At 42.7% G+C, this 22,678-nt stretch overlaps 1 protein-coding gene across 7 annotated transcripts in view; it reads left to right on the top strand.

The window, feature by feature from the left end:
- Positions 1-286: 286 nt before the first annotated feature.
- The window catches only part of LOC108414160 (ATP-dependent translocase ABCB1-like), a 57,755-nt gene continuing 35,363 nt past the window's right edge, over positions 287-22,678 (top strand). For 3 of the 7 annotated variants that reach the window (XM_017686980.2, XM_017686978.2, XM_037537079.1), the window contains exons 1-6: positions 287-420; positions 8,204-8,310; positions 10,162-10,258; positions 10,356-10,407; positions 12,756-12,906; positions 13,705-13,798. In XM_017686980.2, the coding sequence (XP_017542469.1) occupies positions 8,259-8,310; positions 10,162-10,258; positions 10,356-10,407; positions 12,756-12,906; positions 13,705-13,798 (446 nt within the window). In that variant the 5' untranslated portion in view covers positions 287-420; positions 8,204-8,258. Of the gene's footprint in view, positions 421-8,197; positions 8,311-8,994; positions 9,253-10,161; positions 10,259-10,335; positions 10,408-12,755; positions 12,907-13,704; positions 13,799-22,678 lie in introns of those variants that run through there. The other 4 variants (XM_017686979.2, XM_037537080.1, XM_037537081.1 and 1 more) reach the window with 4 other exon arrangements.

The raw sequence follows: 22,678 nt of genomic DNA, 5'->3' as shown, positions 1-22,678 counted from the left end.
ATTAAAGTGTTGAGCGTGAGTCAAGAAATGTTGATATAATCAAATTCGAAAGCTGTTTATTGTACCCAAGGTTTTAATTACTGGTTTGACACTCAGTAAGAAGCTGTAATTGGAGAGTCCAAGATAGTGTGTAATGAAGAATTCATTCACTCTAAACAGCAGCAAGTGTGACTTTTAGAGTCTTTCCTATTTATTAAATTGCAGGAAAGTGAGTCACGTGTAGCATAAAACATCAAATAAACACCTCCTCTCACCATGACCAGACTTTTCATCATGCTCAGTGACATGTGACTGTGTGTGTGCGTGTGCGTGTGTGTGTGTGTGTGTGTTGTGTGCAAACATAGCCCATGGGTGTCTTCCTCAGCAGGAAGAGGTAGCATAAACGTTCTTTGGGCGCTGTCAGCTGTTCGGGCTACACAGGTAAGAGATACATCTTTTCCTCTCCTTTACTTCCATTAGACTATTTGTTTTCTTTGTATTGTTAGTCTGATTAGAAAGAGATGTTTGTAGTGGTGAACAGTGTCGCCTAACTCACTGGTACTTTGGGAAAAAGCTGTTTGACAAGCTGTTGATGGAAAAATATATTTTATAAGAGACCCATAGTAACAGTACAGGGATTTCTACTAGATTCTTATATGACGCTCACAGCTATTTGGACAGTTGCTACTGTAGATGCTACAGAAGAATATACTGTAGCACTTTACAGATCAGCAATATGTGGGTAAATATAGGATAACAGTTTGTACAAACCTGAACATTGTGTGTTACTGAATAATGAGCTAATAATTTTAACCAGAACAAGTAGGTAATAAATTGGTAAATTAATGGTAGACTTAAACTTTATATAAAAATTCTCTCATTATTACTAAATAATAAGTTGGCAATCACAATAATAATAAGTTGGTGCTCACAAGTTGCTAATACAATGGGAACATAATCATAACATTCTGTACTAGACTAATAATTACATGCTAATTTTTGAGTTGTACCTAAATAATAAGTTAGCAATGTTTGTGTAACAAGAAGGTAATAAAATGCTAACATAATGTAAACTAAACATTACATGCTTGATATTAGTATTTTGTTTTAGAACTAAATCATACATTAGAAATTTTAGTGTTAAATAGTGGCTAATGAGAGGGGGGATAGTGGTAAGTTATACTAGCCCAAAAATGATGTACAAATTTTTGTGTTGTCAATAAATGAGTTGGTAATTGTAGTGGTAACTAGTGGGTAATAGAAGTGGTAAAAACTGTAATTACACAATAACCCTAACCCTATACAAATTATTAACAACAAAAAATGCATGTATTTTTGGTGACTATGATTTATTTCCATTATTTCCTATTTTATTAGCAACTAATATGTAATTACTGTAATTAATAATATATCATTTAGTACCAATGTAAAAATTTGCATGTAAATTTCAGGCAAATGCAACTTTTTACTGTATAGAGAAAACATCACCCTTTGTTTATGTACTGTCTAATGAAGACTGCCATTTAGTTCATTCATTTTTCAGTCAAAAAACTACACAGATGAGTCTACAGCTCACTACTCTCAGCTGTGTTCAGTCAGTGAGTCTCTCTTCACCTTCACTCCAGCTTCTGTTCTTCCCAAGAGCCTCATTTTCAGTTCCTCTGAGAACCTGCAGACATACCTCCAAAGCTTAGTCTGAGAAGCTGGTTGATGAACTAATCAAACCCATTCAGTGGTGCTGAGGTCTGGACTCTGGGGAGGTCAGTCCATTGTCCAGCTTCTTTGTTTGATGTGTCCATCTCCTTTTCTCAGTGAGGTTCTTCTCGATCAGCTACACGTCCTTTCAGATCTGAAGCAGCTTGATGTTCTCCTCTCTCTCAGAGATCAAAGCTTTCAGTGCTGTTTATCTGATGGGGGCAGTTTTGGGGTCAACCAGCTCTTCCAGGTGGTTGTTAGGAGACACATTTTCTCTGGAGCTTTTATTCAGTTTCTATGCACTCCAGTTTTGTAAACTTTGATATTCTTCTACTTTATGCAAGTGGGTTTATTTTGTCTGTACTGAAAACTGAAATAAACAAAATGGTAGGTTAGACAGTAAGTGTTATTTTCCTAAATGAGTTGTTGCATATTTGTATCATAGGATCTCTGACACCCCTATCAAACATCACCATCTTACATACTCAATGTAAATAAGCTTACTGCAAAGCGTTACCAAGTATGTCATGCAATTGTTAGTAATTCTGTCTGAGATCATCATTTAGTTTCAATCACACAATGATTTAAAAATTAAGGCTTAATTTTTCTATAAGATCATCCTTGTGAAATGTTTGTAAGTGGTTTAAAAATATCACATCACATCAAAACAAATGTATTTTTAGCGCTTTTTACAATGGATGCTGTCACAAAGCAGCTTTACAGAATTTCTGAAAAGACAAAGTTTTAACAGGATCAAATCATCAAATCAAATTTATTTGTATAGCGCTTTTTACAACGGATGTTGTCACAAAGCAGCTTTACAGGATTTCAGAAAAGACAAAGTTTCCACAGGACTGAAAGAATGTACAGAATGTACAGAAACCCCCCAGTGGGCAAGCCAGGGGCAACAGTGGCAAGGAAAAACTCCCTCAGAACTGAGGAAGAAACCTTGGGAGGAACCAGGCTCACCAGGGGGGACCCATCCTCCTCTGGTCAAACTACCTACAAGTGATTATACTAATAATATTAATAGCAGTAATATTGGTATTAGGAATAGCTGGGAGTCTATGAGAACATCAGCGTAGGGTGGGCAGCTCGTCCAAGGCAGGTGGTGGCAGCTGGGGCGTGGGCAGCTGGTCTGAAGTGGGTAGCAGGAGGGCTCGGCAGTCGGTCGTCCTTCAGTGTCCAGCCAGACATGTGGGTGATTGTATACTCGGAAAGAAAGCAGGGAGATGGAATTAGTTTTATTCTATCCATTTGTACATAAACAGGGAATGTAAACATTTCCAGAGTGTGGCTAACGACTCCGGCAGATCTGACTATGACAGCTTAACTAACAGGAGAGAACCAGTTTCTGGAAGATCATTCCAGAGTTTGGGGGCTTTATAAGAAAAAGCTCTTCCCCCAGCTGCAGCCTTAGGAATTCTGGGGACTATTAATAAGCGAGCACTCTGTGATCTGAGTAGTCGTGATGGCTCATAATGGGAAATAAGGTCTTGTAAGTACTCAAGAGCGAGACCATGTAGGGCTTTAAAAGTCAATAAAAGGATTTTATAATCAATACGAAATTTAACAGGCAGCCAATGAAGTGATGATAGCACTGAACTGATGTGATCAGATGTTCTAGTTTTAGTGAGGACCCTGGCTGCGGCGTTTTGGACTAGTTGGAGTTTGTTTAAATTCCTGATCGTGCATCCTGACAGTAGCACTGCTAACCCTAAACCTAACCCTATACTTTATTAATAGTTATTAATTAGGTCATAAACAAAGCATTAACACAGTTATAAAACAAATAAAAATGGCAACAGTGACCTGTTTTATCAGACAGCTGTAACTATGGCAGACAGATACAGACACCAGCAGGCGAGACTGCAGTTTAGATGTTTAATAACAGTAGGATGATCCAAAAAAACGGAAAACCAGAGCATAAAATCAAAAACCAGAGACCCTCAACAAGAAAAATCAAGGTCAGGACAGAAAAACAGTCTTACACAGATGTCGATACACAGGCAGGCAGAGAATGCTCTGTAAGCTCATGCTGAGATGATACTAGTCTAAACTAAAGTCCGGGTTTAAATATTAAACAACAACAACAATTAACAACAACATTAACAAGGCATGTAATGAGGAACAGGTGTGAGTGTGATTACAAATCTGGAGAAGATGAATGCTGATAGGTTGGTCTGATGAAGTCCTGAGTCAAGTGAGGCTGCAAAGGGCTGTGGGAATTGTAGTGTGAGGCCGCAGAATCGGCTGTAGTTCCAGCCATGCATGAGAGATGTAACAGTACCCTGCAGTACAAGGAGTCTGGGACGGCTGAGGAACAAAGGCATCCGCAGCAACCACCACCTACCTGACTAGAGGCATCAGAGCGCATGACCCGGACAGGAGCTGGAGATTTTCCTCCTGGGACATCCTCTAGGATTGGAGGCTGGCCTTTCTGAATGGCTAGTGTGAAAGTTTGATACCAGCCCAGGGTCTAGGATGCCTTTGGCTGGTACTCAGGTCCTTTCCTCTGATCCGTATTTCTCCCAATCTTTGAGGTGTTGCAGGGTCCAGCACCTCACAGATGGTTCTCCATCTGTTGATGCCTAGTCCAAGGGTCCAGAGACCACTAGCTTGAGGAGAGAAACATGAAATGAGGGTGATACGCAGAACTGGGTCAGCAAATTGAGTCTGTATGTAATAGCATTGGTTCTTTTGACAACCTGAAACAGACTGATGTACTTGGGCTGCAATTTAAGACTACCCTCCTCAAATCTGAGGTCCTGTGTAGACAGTCAAATCCAATCTCAAGGCTCATAGGAGGGAGGTCTCCCCATGATGCTTGTCTGCCTGCACCTTGGTATGCTGGAGAACTGCCTTGATGTTACAATGCGTCTGTTCCTAGACCTCCTCACTGCATCTTATCCAGTCATCCATGGCTGGGATGTCAGAGGAGGTTGCAGCCCAAGGTACTAGTTGGGGCTGATATCCTAACACATATTGAAAAGGGGTGAGTTGAGTAGCAGAGCATACTAATGAGCTTTAAGTGATCTCAGCCCAAATAAAATATTTAGATCAGTCACTAGGGTTGCTGATACACTCTTGCGTTACCCTTTTACATTGTCCAATCAATTGTGGATGGTATCCAGAGGTTAAACTGACGTTTATACCCAGATGTACACAGAAACTGGACCAAACTCGTGCTGTGAACTAGGAAGGCATAAAAGAGCCATGGTGGTGTCGAAAGCAGAAGGCAGGGATTTGAATGGGACAAACGTAACACTATATGAGAATCGATTATGGTGAGAATAGTTGTGTATTCTTCTAAAGGTGGTAAGTCAGTGAGTCTATTGTGATGTGGGACCTGGGACATTCAGGGGCTGGGAGTGGCTTCAGCTTGCTGGCTAGTAGAGATTTAAGGGTTTTTACTTTGGGCACATATGGAACATGATAAAACAAACTGGTAAACATTCTGCTTTCTTCTGTAAAACAACCTTCTCAGAGATATGCTGTGAGCTTATCCCGGTATTCCGTGCCTGGTACAGCCCCACCGGGAGGTGTATAGGGGCATCTAGACCAGATGCCCGAACCACCTCAGCTGGCTCCTCTCAATGCAGAGGAGTAGCGGCTCTACTCTGAGCTTCTCCTGGATAGCCGAGCTCCTTACCCTATCGAATAGAGTGTAGCCCGCCAGCCGGCAGAGAAAGCTTATTTCTGCTACTTGTCAGAATCAGAATCAGGATCCTTTATTTATCCCAGAGGGAAATTGCAGTTGTTACAGTTACAACCATTTATGTAAAAGAATAAACACTTTAATAATTTAAAACAAAGATAAAAAGAAATTTGTAATATGCACACGTTCTTATGAACACAGTAAAGTGGCTGTGATAATAAATATGAATCATCTAGTATAAAGCAGTTCAAATTATTGTCCCTCTGAGTTTTTGCACACAGTTATTATTATTACCCATATGAACTGTGTGGTATTGAGTTTTGCACAGATGATCCACGCTTTGTGAATCACACACTGAGGGAGGAGTTATAGAGTTTGATGGCCACAGGTAAGAATGACCTCCTGTGGTGCTCTGTGGTCATTTCAGTAGAGTGAGTCTTGCACTGAATGAGCTCCTGTGTCTCATCACCGTGTCGTAGAGTGGGTGGGAGCCACTGTCCATAATGGCCCGCAGCTTAGACAGCATCCTCCTCTCCGACACGGCCTTAAGCGAGTCCAGCTCCACACCCACAACATCACCGGCCTTAGTCTGTTGAGTCTGTTGGTGTCAGCCACCCTCAGCCTGCTTCCCCAGCATGCAACAGCATAGAGGACAGCACCCGCCACCACAGCCTCATAGAAGATCCTGAGCATAGTTCGGCAGATATTGAAGGACCTCAGGCACCTCAGAAAATAGAGATGACTTTGGCCCTTCCTGTAGAGGGCATCAGTGTTCTTAGCCCAGTCCAGTTTATTGTCAATATACACACCCAGATATTTATAATCTGCCAGTGTCCCCACTGACCCCCCTGATGGAAACAGGGGTCACCGATGCCTTGTCCTTCCTCAGGTCCACCACCAGTTCCTTTGTCTTTTTTACACTGAGATGCTGTATTTGCAATCTCATTCTTTCGGTCATTACCCACAGCTCATGACCATAGGTGAGGTTCAGGATGTAGACCAACCAGTAAACAAATTTCGGCTTATGGCTCAGCTCCCTCTTCACCACTACAGTCCAGTACAGTGACCGCATTACTGCTGCTGCCTGTCCCAGCCTGCGGCTGATCTTACAATCCCTCTTCCCATCACTCATGAACAAGATCCCAGGATACTTAAATTCCTCCACCTGGGGCAAGTCTTTTCCCCTTACCTGGAGTGGGCATGCCATCCTTTTCCAGGCTAGAACTATGGACTCATACTTGGAGGTGCTGATCCGCATACCAACCACTTTACACTCAGCTGCAAACTGCTGGAGTGAGTGCTGGAGGCAACCATGTGATTCAGCCAAAAGAACAACATCATCTCCAAATAGTAGAGATGCCTCCCTCCAGCCTCCACATATAATGCCCTCCTGACCCCGGCTACACCTTGACACCCTGTCCATGAATATCATGAACAGGACTGGAGACAGGGCACAACCCTGCAAGAGCCCAACGCTAACACTGAAAGAGTCTGACTTAATGCCAAATATACAAGAATACCAAGAATGCCAAGAACACAGCTCTCACTCCAGGTGTACAAAGATTGAATGGCCCGGAGTAATAGTCCCAGCACCCCATACTCCCAGAGGACATTCCACAGGATATCTCAGGGAACATGGTCGTAAGCCTTCTCCAAATCCACAAAAGGAGGGTGTGGAGGGTGAAAAGCTTGTCCATTGTTGCACGCCAGGACGGAATCTGCATTGTTCCTCCAAAATGACTTGGAAAAATATCTGGTTCAAATTACATTTAAATTAAGGGTTATGATTACGGCTTTCTTCTCTTCTCCTGTAAAGTAACCTGTAATCTATAATAGGCATATTGATTATGGAGTTAGAGTCATAAACAGGAAAGCAGTCATGGGTGAACAGGGAGAACAGAAGCGGGCTCAGCACGCAGCACACAGTGGTCAGGGTGATGGGGAGAAGAGTTTGTCTAGCTTAGCAGAATGAGGTCTGTCAGTCATGAAGTCCAGAATTGAATTGCACAGATATTTGCATGTTGAGCTCCAATGATGTTAGCAATAGTTTGAAAAAATAACATGAAGCTTCACACACTTGTCTTTACCCCGCAAGCTTGGTCCATCCTGTGATATGAGGAGACCCAGCCAGCGAGAAGAATTGCAAATAAAATGAATAAATCTGGGAGAAATTTGATTACTAAAGAAATGACATATGAATTTAACATCATAAGAATCTGAATGTCATTCATTTTCACAGTGAGTCAGAATCACAGATCAAACTGTGGTCAAACTGAGTATTTACATCTCGCTGACACATGTTTATCATTTATAAAGCTGTCAGAATTAACACCAAAATTATGCTGCAGTTTAGAAAGCACCTTTTTGAAAATGGTTCTACTATATGGCCTTCTACTGTTACAAGCATGACATCATAAATACAGCAGAATCCCTTTTTGGTGCCATACAGAACCTTTTCCAAAATGGTTCTTTATAGAATCATCTTTTTTCAAGTGTGTACAACTTACTGGTCATTTCTGTGTAATTGAGTTAGATTATCTTGACACTTGCCATCATGTTAACCTTCTAATTATCTAGTACTTTGGATAGTGTTCCAAAATGCATCCAGTGACTGCTTAAAACCTGTTACTCAGTTTACTTAGTCCACTTAAAACCATATTCCTCAAAACAATTACCCAGTACTTTGGAGATGGTTCTACACATGTGTCCAGTGAACACCTAGAAAGTGTTAGTCATTTTTTGTGTAATTTAGCCAGACACACCTTGGAACTTAGCTATAGTCATGACCAGGTTCTTAGGTGTACCTTATGCTTACCTTGTTAATACCTAGAACTGTTGGAACTAAAAACATACACTTGACTCTCTTCTCAGGAGGATACATTCTGCTACAGGCATTTTAGGAACACATGCTCACAGCACAGTCAGTATGAGGGAGGAGACCACTGCAGCAGGAACAGACCCCCTACCTCACCTTCAGGGTGTGTTTGCTTTACTTCCAGTTATTGTAACATTTTTCAGCCTGAATCAGCAGGATACCAGGAAACCTGAAAACCAGAAAAGCAGGAAAACCAGGATACAGCTTCTCACTCTGTTTGTTAAAGTTGTTTTGCGGAGTCCAATATATTTATCAACAAACATCTACTTTTAATTTATGGTTTTACTTTTGGTTCTACGTTTGATTTAACATTTTATTCTATAGCTAAAGTACACACAAGAATGCCTAGCTGCTTCTTTCAGGACTGTTCTTGCAGTTTATTTACTATATTGTTTAAAGGCAAATGGAGAGCAAAGACCGTTTCAGTTTGTCCAGATAAATGACCACCTCAATAAACCTTCACAGCAAACATTGATGGAGGAACTATTTAGTTGAGTTAAAAGCACTGAGGGCCACTTGTTACTGTGCTTTAATGCTGCTATTCTGCGCTGATAGTATCATTTTGTAAAATGTTAGTTTTGGGACGGTGTCACGTTTTGGAATAGCATTGCTGTGTTTTGATAGTGTGTTGCATTGGTGTTGTGTTATAATAATGTTAACATGTTTTGAAAATGTTTATTATAGTTTATTAAAGCATTGCGCCACTACACTGTTATCCCATTTATATTCTTCTTCTTCTTTTTATTATTTTGTTTATTTTTCTGACGTTTCTTTGCCGCGTAACTAGTCCGGCAGTTTTCGAGATATCGACGCCCTTCCAACTCCAGATTGTCCGGCCATCCGAACAGCAGCTCAAAATGTGGGAATTTTTTTCCCATTGAAAATGAATGTTGGCAGGCTGCCAGACATGATGTCACAATGGCCCCCTCTCTCACACAACACCTACAATCCACGCACGGAGCTCAATGTCTCACCTGCTCCCAGCCTGTCTCTCTGCATTAACACCACACATGATGGATTTTTTTAAGGTGGAACTTCTTATAAGGTAGCACTGAGTTTACATTGACAATGAATTGGGTGAAAAATTGCATGATAATCTACAGTATTTCCGCTTGCCCGAACGACACCGTTTCACATACATTACTTCAGGGCAGGCCCGGAAACACTAATTCACTGTTGTTCTCAACCGCACACATCTGTTTGTTATTTTCTTCCATCCCTCGTTTCTCCCATAGACTCCAATTCATTTTCGCCACCACTCAAACTCTATTACTTTTTTCCCCGACAGCCACTAAAATGCATGTACTCAGTCAGGGCAGGTCCCCAAGTTCTAAGCCACAACCATACTGAACCGCAATCTTCTATTTGTCATTTTTCCATCCCTTGTTCCTCCCATTGAGTCCCACTCATTCTCACCACTTCTCAAACTCTATTACTTCTTTGGCCAACAGCCCCCAAAATGCATATATTCATTCAGGGCAGGTATCCAAGCTCTAAGCCACAACCACACTGACCTGCACTCTTAATTGTTGTTTTTCCATCCCTTGTTCCTCCCATTGAGTCCCTTTCATTTTTGCCACCTCTCAAACTCTATTACTTCTTTGCCCGACAACCACCAATGTACATGTACTTATTCAGCGCAGGTCCACAAGATTAAATCCACTGCATTACTGACCTGCACTCTTCCATATGTAGTTTTTTCATCCCTCATTCCTTGTATTGACTTCCATAGTATCTGCTGCACAGGCACATTTCTAGTTGTTATTATTATTATTATTATTATTATTATTATTATTATTATTATGTTGCAATAGTGTGGTTTTGTTGTAATAAGGTTATGTTGTAATAGTGTTATTACACTACTAATATTGCAATAAATGAAAAAATGAAAGGCGATCTCTGAGACTTTAGCACATTTACAAAACAATGAATGAATTAAACTGTTTCTCCTCAGTGCTTTCCCCTAACGGCCGCTTCAACCTGTCTTACTCACCAGACAAGAACTTAAATGAGCCACCACGAGAGGGATTCCGACCGGAATTGAAGCACAGGTGAATGTTAAATCCTGGAATCTGATATTTTCTCTTATTGAATTAATACATTAACAAGTCTTTGATTTGTAATGAAGTTCCTCTTTTTTACTTGAAGAAGGAAGAAAAATGCTGAGGAGTCTGTGAAAGCAGTTGGCCTTTTCCAGCTGGTAAGACTTTGTAGAGATATAACCATGTGACCTGATGTCGGTCATCAAAACAATTGCAAATTTTAGCGTTATCAGTATTGTTTTCTAGCAGGCAGTGGAATGTTTAATACTGGGCCATGGATTGTTTAGATAAATAGATAGGATTCTGTGCAGGCCATTCAAGTTTCTCCACACCAAACTGGCTCATCCACGTCTTTATGGACCTGCTTTGTGCACTGGTGTGCAGTCATGTTGGAACAGGAAGGGGCCGTCCCCAAACTGTTCCCACAAAGTTGGGAGCATGGAATTGTCCAAAATCTCTTGGTGCTGAAGCTTTAAGAGTTCCTTTCACTGGAACTAAGGGGCTGAGCCCAATTCCTGAAAAACACCCCCACACCATGATCCCCCCTCCACCAAACTTTACACTCAGCACAATGCAGTCAGACAAGTACTGTCTCCTGGCAACCGCCAAACCCAGACTCGTCCATCGGATTTCCAGATGGAGAAGCGTGATTGGTCACTCCAGAGAACACTTGCAACAATCTCCACTGCTCTAGAGGCCAGTGGCGGTGCTTTACTCCACTGCATTCCATGCTTTGCATTGCGCTTGGTGATGTAAGGCTTGGATGCAGCTGCTCAGCCATGGAAACCCATTCCATGAAGCTCTCTACGCTGTTCTTGAGCTGATCTGAAGGCCACATGAAGTTTGGAGGTCTGTAGTGATTGACTCTGCAGAAAGTCGGTGACCTCTGCGCACTATACCCCTCAGCATCCGCTGACCGCTCTATCATTTTACGTGGCCGACCACTTCGTGGCTGAGCTGCTGTCGTTCCCAATCACTTCCACTGACAGTGGACTGTGGAATATTTAGTAGTGAGGAAATTTCAGGACTGGACTTGCTGCACAGGTGGCGTCCGATCACGGCACCACGCTGGAATTCACTGAGCTCCTGAGAGCGACCCATTCTTTCACTAATGTCTGTAGAAGCAGTCTGCAGGCCTCGGGGCTCGGCTTTATACACCTGTGGCCATGGAAGTGACTGGGAGTGAAAACTTTTGGAAATATAATGTAGATAGATAGACACTTTATCGATCCTGAAGGAAATTTAGCAGCCAGTTTCAGTCACACAACACAGGACAGTAATAATAATAAGGGTGAAACAATATTAAATGAAGAATGAATACAAAAAAAACTATCTACAGGATATATACAAATAGAAATACAGAAAAAAAAGTTTAATACCGGGCTGTGGATTATTGCATCTCTATATGGCCTTGTGAGTGTGCGTTTGTTGACATTGGCTGCTTTCTGCATTAAACTAATGTAAGTGAAAAAGTCTGAAATGAATAAATTGAAGATATTTCACTTTTTACTGGGGCCACAGCATGAGGTTTTGTTACTAAAATGGCCATATAAAAAAAAAATTAAAATCTGTGAGATTATGTTTTTATTTTATTTTTAAATAATTTTTTTCTATAAACCCAACTGGCTATTGTTTATTCAAAATACTTTTGAATTAAGTACAGTATTAGTATTAGTATTAATACTACAGTTTGTCAACAGCAAAACAGAGGTAAACTTGTATTAAACCTTCAAATATTGCCTGAACATGTGCCATTTAAACATTTAAACTAATTTTAATATAAAACAAAGACAGCAAGAATAAACAAAAAACATGCAGATTCTATTAAAATCCTTCACTTTACTGAAGATACAGATTTGAACCTGTATTGCTCCCAACCCTAATAACTCGTTGTGCTGCCCTCAGCAGTAATGACTGCAGTCAAACATCTGTGATAACTGGCTGTAAGTCTTTTGCATCACTGTGGAGAAATTCTAGCCTCACTGTTCTTTACAGAACTGTTTCAATTCGGCTATACTGGAGGTTTTTGAGCATCAACTGCATGTTTAAGGTGTTGCCACAGCATCTCAGAGGGATTCAAGTCAGACTTTACTGGGCCACTTCAAAAGCTTAATTTTGTTTCTTTTGAGCCATTCAGTTGTGGACTTGCCTGTGTGCTTCAGATTATCGTCCTGCTGCATAAACTGCACTTTAGGACACAAACTGCTGGGCCGACATTCTCCTTCGGGATTTTCTGAGAGATTTATGGTTCCATCAATTGCAACAAGTCATCCAGCTCCTTTTTAGGTCCCCAGAATATTAATTGAATATACAATGCCAGAAAATTAAAAAGTATCAGCTTTTCACATTCACTGTCACTTTTTAACGAGATGTCAATCAGACTCCATTTACATTTGATACGGTTTGATTATCTTTGGGCTTTACTTCATTCGAATTCTTGTAGCCCTGCAATTAGCTCCTTAAATGGCTCACTGGTAGAGTTGAAAGTCTCTCCTTCCCTTTGCAGTTCCGTTATGCTACCTGTCTGGAGGTTTTCCTGATGCTGATTGGTCTTCTGTGCGCTGCTCTTCATGGCATAGCCCTGCCCCTCATGTGTGTCGTGTTTGGCCAGATGACTGACAGCTTTGTACTAAGTGGACAGCAGTTCAATCTCACAGGTATAAACAATATTCCTCATTTTTATTTGAAGGCCAGCACTGAAAGAAATGTAATTAACACTCTTGTGATATCAGCATAACAGAGGACTGTCCTAGTGAGTGTCCTGATCAATCACAGCTCCAGATGAGTTTCTGTTGGTATTTGTGTTTTTTTCCACTCTCTATCAAAAAGTCTCTAGACTCCAGAGTTTTTTCTGTAATGAAGGTGTTAATAATGAGTCTGTGCTGCAGTAAGAGCCTCTACTCTTCGGAGGAGGCTTCTAGATGTTGGATCATTGCTATCAGGATTTGATTGAGCATTAGTGAGGTCAGGTACTGATGTTGGATGGTCAGTCCTGGGTCATTCCAGCTCATCTCAAAGGTATTGGATGGAGCTCCATCACTCCAGAGAACCCAGTTCCACTGCTCCACAGCCCAATGTTGGGGGGATTTAGACCCCTCTAGCCCACACTGGGCTGTTGGCATTGAGACTTTAAGATCATGATCTGATCCGAAGTGTGTCATTTTATTGGTCAGAGCTTTACTATGAAGATTATACAAGCTGAACATCTGTGTCAGCGAAGGGTCACTTTAATCTAGGATTGTCTGGATGCTGTTGGACAGATGAGGCTGTTGTCAACTCCTAATATGTAAGTTTGTGAACTCTGCAGTAAAAAGTTTTAGAGGCCAAGAATCTCCCACTGAAGATGAATTCAGATGTTCTTGTTCTCTGATGCTAGTTTCTCATGGGCTTTTCTCTTGTGCATTCAGTGCTATTGCCTGTTGACCACAGCTAGTTATGCTTTCTTACCCGTGTAGGTAACATCACAGGAAACTCCCCTGTTAACTCCACCCTGAATCCTTCAGACTGCATCACCATTCCTGGATTTGACATTGAAAAAGCCATGACAGAGTGAGTGCACTTTAATCTTAATCCTGTAATACAGCACTAGAGTGCGATGATGTACCTTCATTCATTTCTTCATAGTAAAGTTCATAGGCAAGTAATATCAGTAATTAGTGAACTTGTTAATAGAAAACAAAGAATAGTCCTCTGAGACTGAAAACACAGAATAGTCCTCTGAGACTGAACACACAGAATAGTCTTCTGACACTGAACACACAGAATAGTCCTCTGAGACTGAACACACAGAATAGTCCTCTGAGACTGAACACACAGAATAGTCCACTGAGACTGAACACACAGAATAGTCCTCTGAGACTGAACACACAGAATAGTCCTCTGACACTGAAAACACAGAATAGTCCTCTGAGACTGAACACACAGAATAGTCCTCTGACACTGAACACACAGAATAGTCCTCTGAGACTGAACACACAGAATAGTCCTCTGACACTGAAAACACAGAATAGTCCTCTGAGACTGAACACACAGAATAGTTCTCTGAGACTGAACACACAGAATAGTCCTCTGAGACTGAAAACACAGAATAGTCCTCTGAGACTGAACACACAGAATAGTCCTCTGACACTGAACACACAGAATAGTCCTCTGAGACTGAACACACAGAATAGTCCTCTGACACTGAAAACACAGAATAGTCCTCTGAGACTGAACACACAGAATAGTCCTCTGACACTGAACACACAGAATAGTCCTCTGAGACTGAAAACACAGAATAGTCCTCTGACACTGAACACACAGAATAGTTCTCTGAGACTGAACACACAGAATAGTCCTCTGAGACTGAACACACAGAATACTCCTCTGAGACTGAACACACAGAATAGTCCTCTGAGACTGAAAACACAGAATAGTCCTCTGACACTGAAAACACACAATAGTCCTCTGACACTGAACACACAGAATAATCCTCTGAGACTGAACACACAGAATAGTCCTCTGAGACTGAACACACAGAATAGTCCTCTGACACTGAAAACACAGAAAAGTCCTCTGACACTGAACACACAGAATAGTCCTCTGAGACTGAACACACAGAATAGTCCTCTGAGACTGAAAACACAGAATAGTCCTCTGAGACTGACACACAGAATAGTCCTCTGAGACTGAAAACACAGAATAGTCCTCTGAGACTGAACACACAGAATAGTCCTCTGAGACTTAAAACACAGAATAGTCCTCTGACACTGAACACACAGAATAGTCCTCTGACACTGAAAACACAGAATAGTCCTCTGACACTGAACACACAGAATAGTCCTCTGACACTGAAAACACAGAATAGTCCTCTGACACTGAACACACAGAATAGTCCTCTGACACTGAACACACAGAATAGTCCTCTGAGACTGAAAACACAGAATAGTCCTCTGAGACTGAAAACACAGAATAGTCCTCTGACACTGAACACACAGAATAGTCCTCTGAGACTGAAAACACAGAATAGTCCTCTGAGACTGAACACACAGAATAGTCCTCTGAGACTGAATACACAGAATAGTCCTCTGAGACTGAACACACAGAATAGTCCTCTGAGACTGAAAACACAGAATAGTCCTCTGACACTGAACACACAGAATAGTCCTCTGACACTGATCACACAGAATAGTCCTCTGACACTGATCACACAGAATAGTCCTCTGACACTGATCACACAGAATAGTCCTCTGACACTGAACACACAGAATAGTCCTCTGACACTGAACACACACAATAGTCCTCTGAGACTGAAAACACAGAATAGTCCTCTGACACTGAACACACAGAATAGTCCTCTGACACTGAACACACAGAATAGTCCTCTGACACTGAACACACACAATAGTCCTCTGAGACTGAAAACACAGAATAGTCCTCTGACACTGAACACACAGCATAGTCCTCTGAGACTGAACACACAGAATAGTCCTCTGACACTGAACACACACAATAGTCCTCTGAGACTGAACACACAGAATAGTCCTCTGAGACTGAAAACACAGAATAGTCCTCTGACACTGAACACACAGCATAGTCCTCTGACACTGAACACACAGAATAGTCCTCTGAGACTGAACACACAGAATAGTCCTCTGAGGCTGAACACACAGAATAGTCCACTGAGACTGAACACACAGAATAGTCCTCTGAGAGTGAACACACAGAATAGTCCTCTGACACTGAAAACACAGAATAGTCCTCTGAGACTGAACACACAGAATAGTCCTCTGACACTGAACACACAGAATAGTCCTCTGAGACTGAAAACACAGAATAGTCCTCTGACACTGAACACACAGAATAGTTCTCTGAGACTGAACACACAGAATAGTCCTCTGAGACTGAACACACAGAATACTCCTCTGAGACTGAACACACAGAATAGTCCTCTGAGACTGAAAACACAGAATAGTCCTCTGACACTGAAAACACACAATAGTCCTCTGACACTGAACACACAGAATAATCCTCTGAGACTGAACACACAGAATAGTCCTCTGAGACTGAACACACAGAATAGTCCTCTGACACTGAAAACACAGAAAAGTCCTCTGACACTGAACACACAGAATAGTCCTCTGAGACTGAACACACAGAATAGTCCTCTGAGACTGAAAACACAGAATAGTCCTCTGAGACTGACACACAGAATAGTCCTCTGAGACTGAAAACACAGAATAGTCCTCTGAGACTGAACACACAGAATAGTCCTCTGAGACTTAAAACACAGAATAGTCCTCTGACACTGAACACACAGAATAGTCCTCTGACACTGAAAACACAGAATAGTCCTCTGACACTGAACACACAGAATAGTCCTCTGACACTGAAAACACAGAATAGTCCTCTGACACTGAACACACAGAATAGTCCTCTGACACTGAACACACAGAATAGTCCTCTGAGACTGAAAACACAGAATAGTCCTCTGAGACTGAAAACACAGAATAGTCCTCTGACACTGAACACACAGAATAGTCCTCTGAGACTGAAAACACAGAATAGTCCTCTGAGACTGAACACACAGAATAGTCCTCTGAGACTGAATACACAGAATAGTCCTCTGAGACTGAACACACAGAATAGTCCTCTGAGACTGAAAACACAGAATAGTCCTCTGACACTGAACACACAGAATAGTCCTCTGACACTGATCACACAGAATAGTCCTCTGACACTGATCACACAGAATAGTCCTCTGACACTGATCACACAGAATAGTCCTCTGACACTGAACACACAGAATAGTCCTCTGACACTGAACACACACAATAGTCCTCTGAGACTGAAAACACAGAATAGTCCTCTGACACTGAACACACAGAATAGTCCTCTGACACTGAACACACAGAATAGTCCTCTGACACTGAACACACACAATAGTCCTCTGAGACTGAAAACACAGAATAGTCCTCTGACACTGAACACACAGAATAGTCCTCTGAGACTGAACACACAGAATAGTCCTCTGACACTGAACACACACAATAGTCCTCTGAGACTGAACACACAGAATAGTCCTCTGAGACTGAAAACACAGAATAGTCCTCTGACACTGAACACACAGCATAGTCCTCTGACACTGAACACACAGAATAGTCCTCTGAGACTGAACACACAGAATAGTCCTCTGAGGCTGAACACACAGAATAGTCCACTGAGACTGAACACACAGAATAGTCCTCTGAGAGTGAACACACAGAATAGTCCTCTGACACTGAACACACACAATAGTCCTCTGAGACAGAACACACAGAATAGTCCTCTGAGACTGAAAACACAGAATAGTCCTCTGACACTGAACACACAGAATAGTCCTCTGACACTGAACACACACAATAGTCCTCTGACACTGAACACACAGAATAGTCCTCTGAGACTGAAAACACAGAATAGTCCTCTGAGACTGAACACACAGAATAGTCCTCTGACACTGAACACACACAATAGTCCTCTGACACTGAACACACACAATAGTCCTCTGACACTGAACACACACAATAGTCCTCTGACACTGAACACACAGAATAGTCCTCTGAGACTGAAAACACAGAATAGTCCTCTGAGACTGAACACACAGAATAGTCCTCTGACACTGAACACACAGAATAGTCCTCTGAGACTGAACACACAGAATAGTCCTCTGACACTGAACACACAGAATAATCCTCTGAGACTGAACACACACAATAGTCCTCTGACACTGAAAACACAGAATAGTCCTCTGAGACTGAACACACAGAATAGTCCTCTGACACTGAACACACAGAATAGTCCTCTGAGACTGAACACACAGAATAGTCCTCTGAGACTGAACACACAGAATAGTCCTCTGACACTGAACACACAGAATAGTCCTCTGAGACTGAACACACAGAATAGTCCTCTGAGACTGAACACACAGAATAGTCCTCTGAGACTGAAAACACAGAATAGTCCTCTGAGACTGACACACAGAATAGTCCTCTGACACTGAAAACACAGAATAGTCCTCTGAGACTGAACACACAGAATAGTCCTCTGAGACTGAAAACACAGAATAGTCCTCTGAGACTGACACACAGAATAGTCCTCTGACACTGAAAACACAGAATAGTCCTCTGAGACTGAACACACAGAATAGTCCTCTGAGACTGAAAACACAGAATAGTCCTCTGAGACTGACACACAGAATAGTCCTCTGACACTGAAAACACAGAATAGTCCTCTGAGACTGAACACACAGAATAGTCCTCTGAGACTGAAAACACAGAATAGTCCTCTGAGACTGAACACACAGAATAGTCCTCTGACACTGAAAACACAGAATAGTCCTCTGAGACTGAACACACAGAATAGTCCTCTGAGACTGAAAACACAGAATAGTCCTCTGAGACTGACACACAGAATAGTCCTCTGAGACTGAAAACACAGAATAGTCCTCTGAGACTGAACACACAGAATAGTCCTCTGAGACTGAAAACACAGAATAGTCCTCTGACACTGAACACACACAATAGTCCTCTGAGACTGAAAACACAGAATAGTCCTCTGACACTGAACACACAGAATAGTCCTCTGACACTGAACACACAGAATAGTCCTCTGACACTGATCACACAGAATAGTCCTCTGAGACTGAACACACACAATAGTCCTCTGAGACTGAACACACAGAATAGTCCTCTGACACTGAACACACAGAATAGTCCTCTGAGACTGAAAACACAGAATAGTCCTCTGACACTGAACACACACAATAGTCCTCTGAGACTGAAAACACAGAATAGTCCTCTGACACTGAACACACAGAATAGTCCTCTGACACTGAACACACAGAATAGTCCTCTGACACTGAACACACACAATAGTCCTCTGAGACTGAAAACACAGAATAGTCCTCTGACACTGAACACACAGAATAGTCCTCTGACACTGAACACACAGAATAGTCCTCTGACACTGAACACACACAATAGTCCTCTGACACTGAACACACAGAATAGTCCTCTGAGACTGAAAACACAGAATAGTCCTCTGACACTGAACACACAGCATAGTCCTCTGACACTGAACACACAGAATAGTCCTCTGAGACTGAACACACAGAATAGTCCTCTGAGGCTGAACACACAGAATAGTCCACTGAGACTGAACACACAGAATAGTCCTCTGAGACTGAACACACAGAATAGTCCTCTGACACTGAACACACACAATAGTCCTCTGAGACAGAACACACAGAATAGTCCTCTGAGACTGAAAACACAGAATAGTCCTCTGAGACTGAACACACAGAATAGTCCTCTGACACTGAACACACACAATAGTCCTCTGACACTGAACACACAGAATAGTCCTCTGAGACTGAAAACACAGAATAGTCCTCTGAGACTGAACACACAGAATAGTCCTCTGACACTGAACACACACAATAGTCCTCTGACACTGAAAACACAGAATAGTCCTCTGACACTGAACACACACAATAGTCCTCTGACACTGAACACAAACAATAGTCCTCTGACACTGAACACACACAATAGTCCTCTGACACTGAACACACAGAATAGTCCTCTGAGACTGAAAACACACAATAGTCCTCTGAGACTGAACACACAGAATAGTCCTCTGACACTGAACACACAGAATAGTCCTCTGAGACTGAACACACAGAATAGTCCTCTGACACTGAACACACAGAATAATCCTCTGAGACTGAACACACACAATAGTCCTCTGACACTGAAAACACAGAATAGTCCTCTGAGACTGAACACACAGAATAGTCCTCTGAGACTGAAAACACAGAATAGTCCTCTGAGACTGAACACACAGAATAGTCCTCTGAGACTGAAAACACAGAATAGTCCTCTGAGACTGAACACACAGAATAGTCCTCTGAGACTGAACACACAGAATAGTCCTCTGACACTGAACACACAGAATAGTCCTCTGAGACTGAACACACAGAATAGTCCTCTGATACTGAACACACAGAATAGTCCTCTGAGACTGAACACACAGAATAGTCCTCTGAGACTGAAAACACAGAATAGTCCTCTGAGACTGACACACAGAATAGTCCTCTGACACTGAAAACACAGAATAGTCCTCTGAGACTGAACACACAGAATAGTCCTCTGAGACTGAAAACACAGAATAGTCCTCTGAGACTGACACACAGAATAGTCCTCTGACACTGAAAACACAGAATAGTCCTCTGAGACTGAACACACAGAATAGTCCTCTGAGACTGAAAACACAGAATAGTCCTCTGAGACTGAACACACAGAATAGTCCTCTGACACTGAAAACACAGAATAGTCCTCTGAGACTGAACACACAGAATAGTCCTCTGAGACTGAAAACACAGAATAGTCCTCTGAGATTGAAAACATTCCAGGTCTGATGCAGGTATGAGTGCAGGTGCAGCACAGATTGTGCCTTCATGTGAACGTGAGGGGAATTTACTCCAGCTCATCACATGAATTGTGCATAGCCATGCTTACTAACTGACCAATCCTGATGTGCAGGATTTAAAAGATCCAATGAAATCCTGGAGCCAACAATAAACTCAAGACAAAACAGAAAATGAAGCTTCAGTGATGATGAGATAGCAGAGGTAATTAATGATTAGTAAATGGAATTTGATGACGGTGATTGCCATAGATCATCAGACCCATGAGGTTAATTAGTGCGCATGCGCGAACGTGCATGCTGCCTGTTACAGTAGCTCCCGTTCATGTTCTCTCGTTTTTGATCATAACTTTTCTTTACCTTAGTAATAGTTTATTTATTTGACAAGGCAATTTAGGGAAGCTGTGCCCTCTCGAAACATGCGAGTAGAGAGTGTTTTGGTCTGTTTTTTCGCCGTGAAAGCGCTACTTTCACGCACTCCCCGTGTCCGCCACGGCGATGCAGCATGGCCGCTTTGTTTACACCCGAGATCAGCTGATCGCACTGCAGCCGGTCGGCATGGCGACCAGGACAAAGAACGTCCCCGAAGAGCTTTGGAGACGGACGCACAGGGGTTGCAGAGGGGGAATTAACCAGCGCACGGGGAAAGCGAGGGAGAGACGGCGGAGGCTTATGGAGAAGAAGGGATATAAGCCGCGTCTCCCCACCAGAGAGGAAAGAACACTGGACCTGCTGTATGCTAATGTTAAGGACGCATACAGCTGCTCCCCCCTTCCCCCGCTGGGTAGGTCAGACCACAACTTGGTTCACCTCAGCTCCTGTTATGTGCCGCTGGTGAAGAGTCAGCCTGTGACCAAGCGGATAGTGAGTAGATGGTCTGTGGAGACTTCCGAGGCACTGCAGGATTGCTTCGAGGCTACTGATTGGTCTGCATCACGGACTACATTAACTTCTGTGTGGACTCCACTGTCCCAACCAGGACTGTTAAATGTTACCCAAACAACAAGCCGTGGATAACGAAGGACATTAAGGCTCTCCTCAACAGGAAGAAGAGGTCCTTCAGAGCTGGAGATAGGGAGGAGGTGAGAACGATCCAGAGGGAACTGAGGACAGCTATCAAGGAGGCGAAGAACAAGTACAGGAGGAAGCTGGAGTGGAAACTCCAGCAGAACAACATGAGGGAGGTCTGGAATGGGATGAGGACCATCACCAGCTTCAGGTCCAACAACAACAGAGGAGTAGAGGTCAGTGTGGACAGGGCCAATATGCTAAATCTGTTCTTTAACAGATTTGACATGGCAGGCTCTGTCCCCCCCAGCCTGACTCCTCTGCTGCCAGTCCTCAGCAGACCATACCACTCATCCCCCCTCCCCCTCCTGATAGCCTGCCCCCCTCGTGTGATAGCCCATCTCACACCTCCATCCCTCACCCACCCACCTCCTCTACAGTGTGTCTCACTGCTGACCAGGTGAGAAGACAACTGAAGAGACTACCCACACAAACAAGGCTGCAGGCCCTGATGGGGTTCCACCCAGGGTGCTTAAAGCCTGTGCTACCCAACTTTGTGGAGTACTTCAATGTGTCTTCCACTTGAGCCTGAGTCTCCAGAGGGTCCCCATGATGTGGAAGACATCTTGCATTGTTCCTGTCCCAAAGACGCCACGACCCAGTGACGCCAAGGACTACAGGCCAGTGGCACTGACGTCTCATGTCATGAAGACCTTGGAGAGGCTCGTCTTGGATCAGCTCCGACCCATAGTCCAGCCTTTTCTAGATCCCCTCCAGTTTGCCTATCAGCCCCGCCTGGGAGTTGAAGACGCCATCATCTATCTGCTCAACAGAGTTTATGCTCACCTGGATAAGCCAGCCAGCTCTGTGAGGGTCATGTTTTTTGACTTCTCCAGCGCATTTAACACCGTCTGGCCCGCTCTTCTGGGCGATAAGCTCACAGTGATGCAGGTAGATGCCCCCCTTGTGTCCTGGATTGTT

Source organism: Pygocentrus nattereri, chromosome 3 (genome assembly GCF_015220715.1).
Source record: "Pygocentrus nattereri isolate fPygNat1 chromosome 3, fPygNat1.pri, whole genome shotgun sequence".
Classification (NCBI taxonomy): Eukaryota; Metazoa; Chordata; class Actinopteri; order Characiformes; family Serrasalmidae; genus Pygocentrus; species Pygocentrus nattereri.
This window is presented reverse-complemented; position numbering and strand designations above follow the sequence as displayed.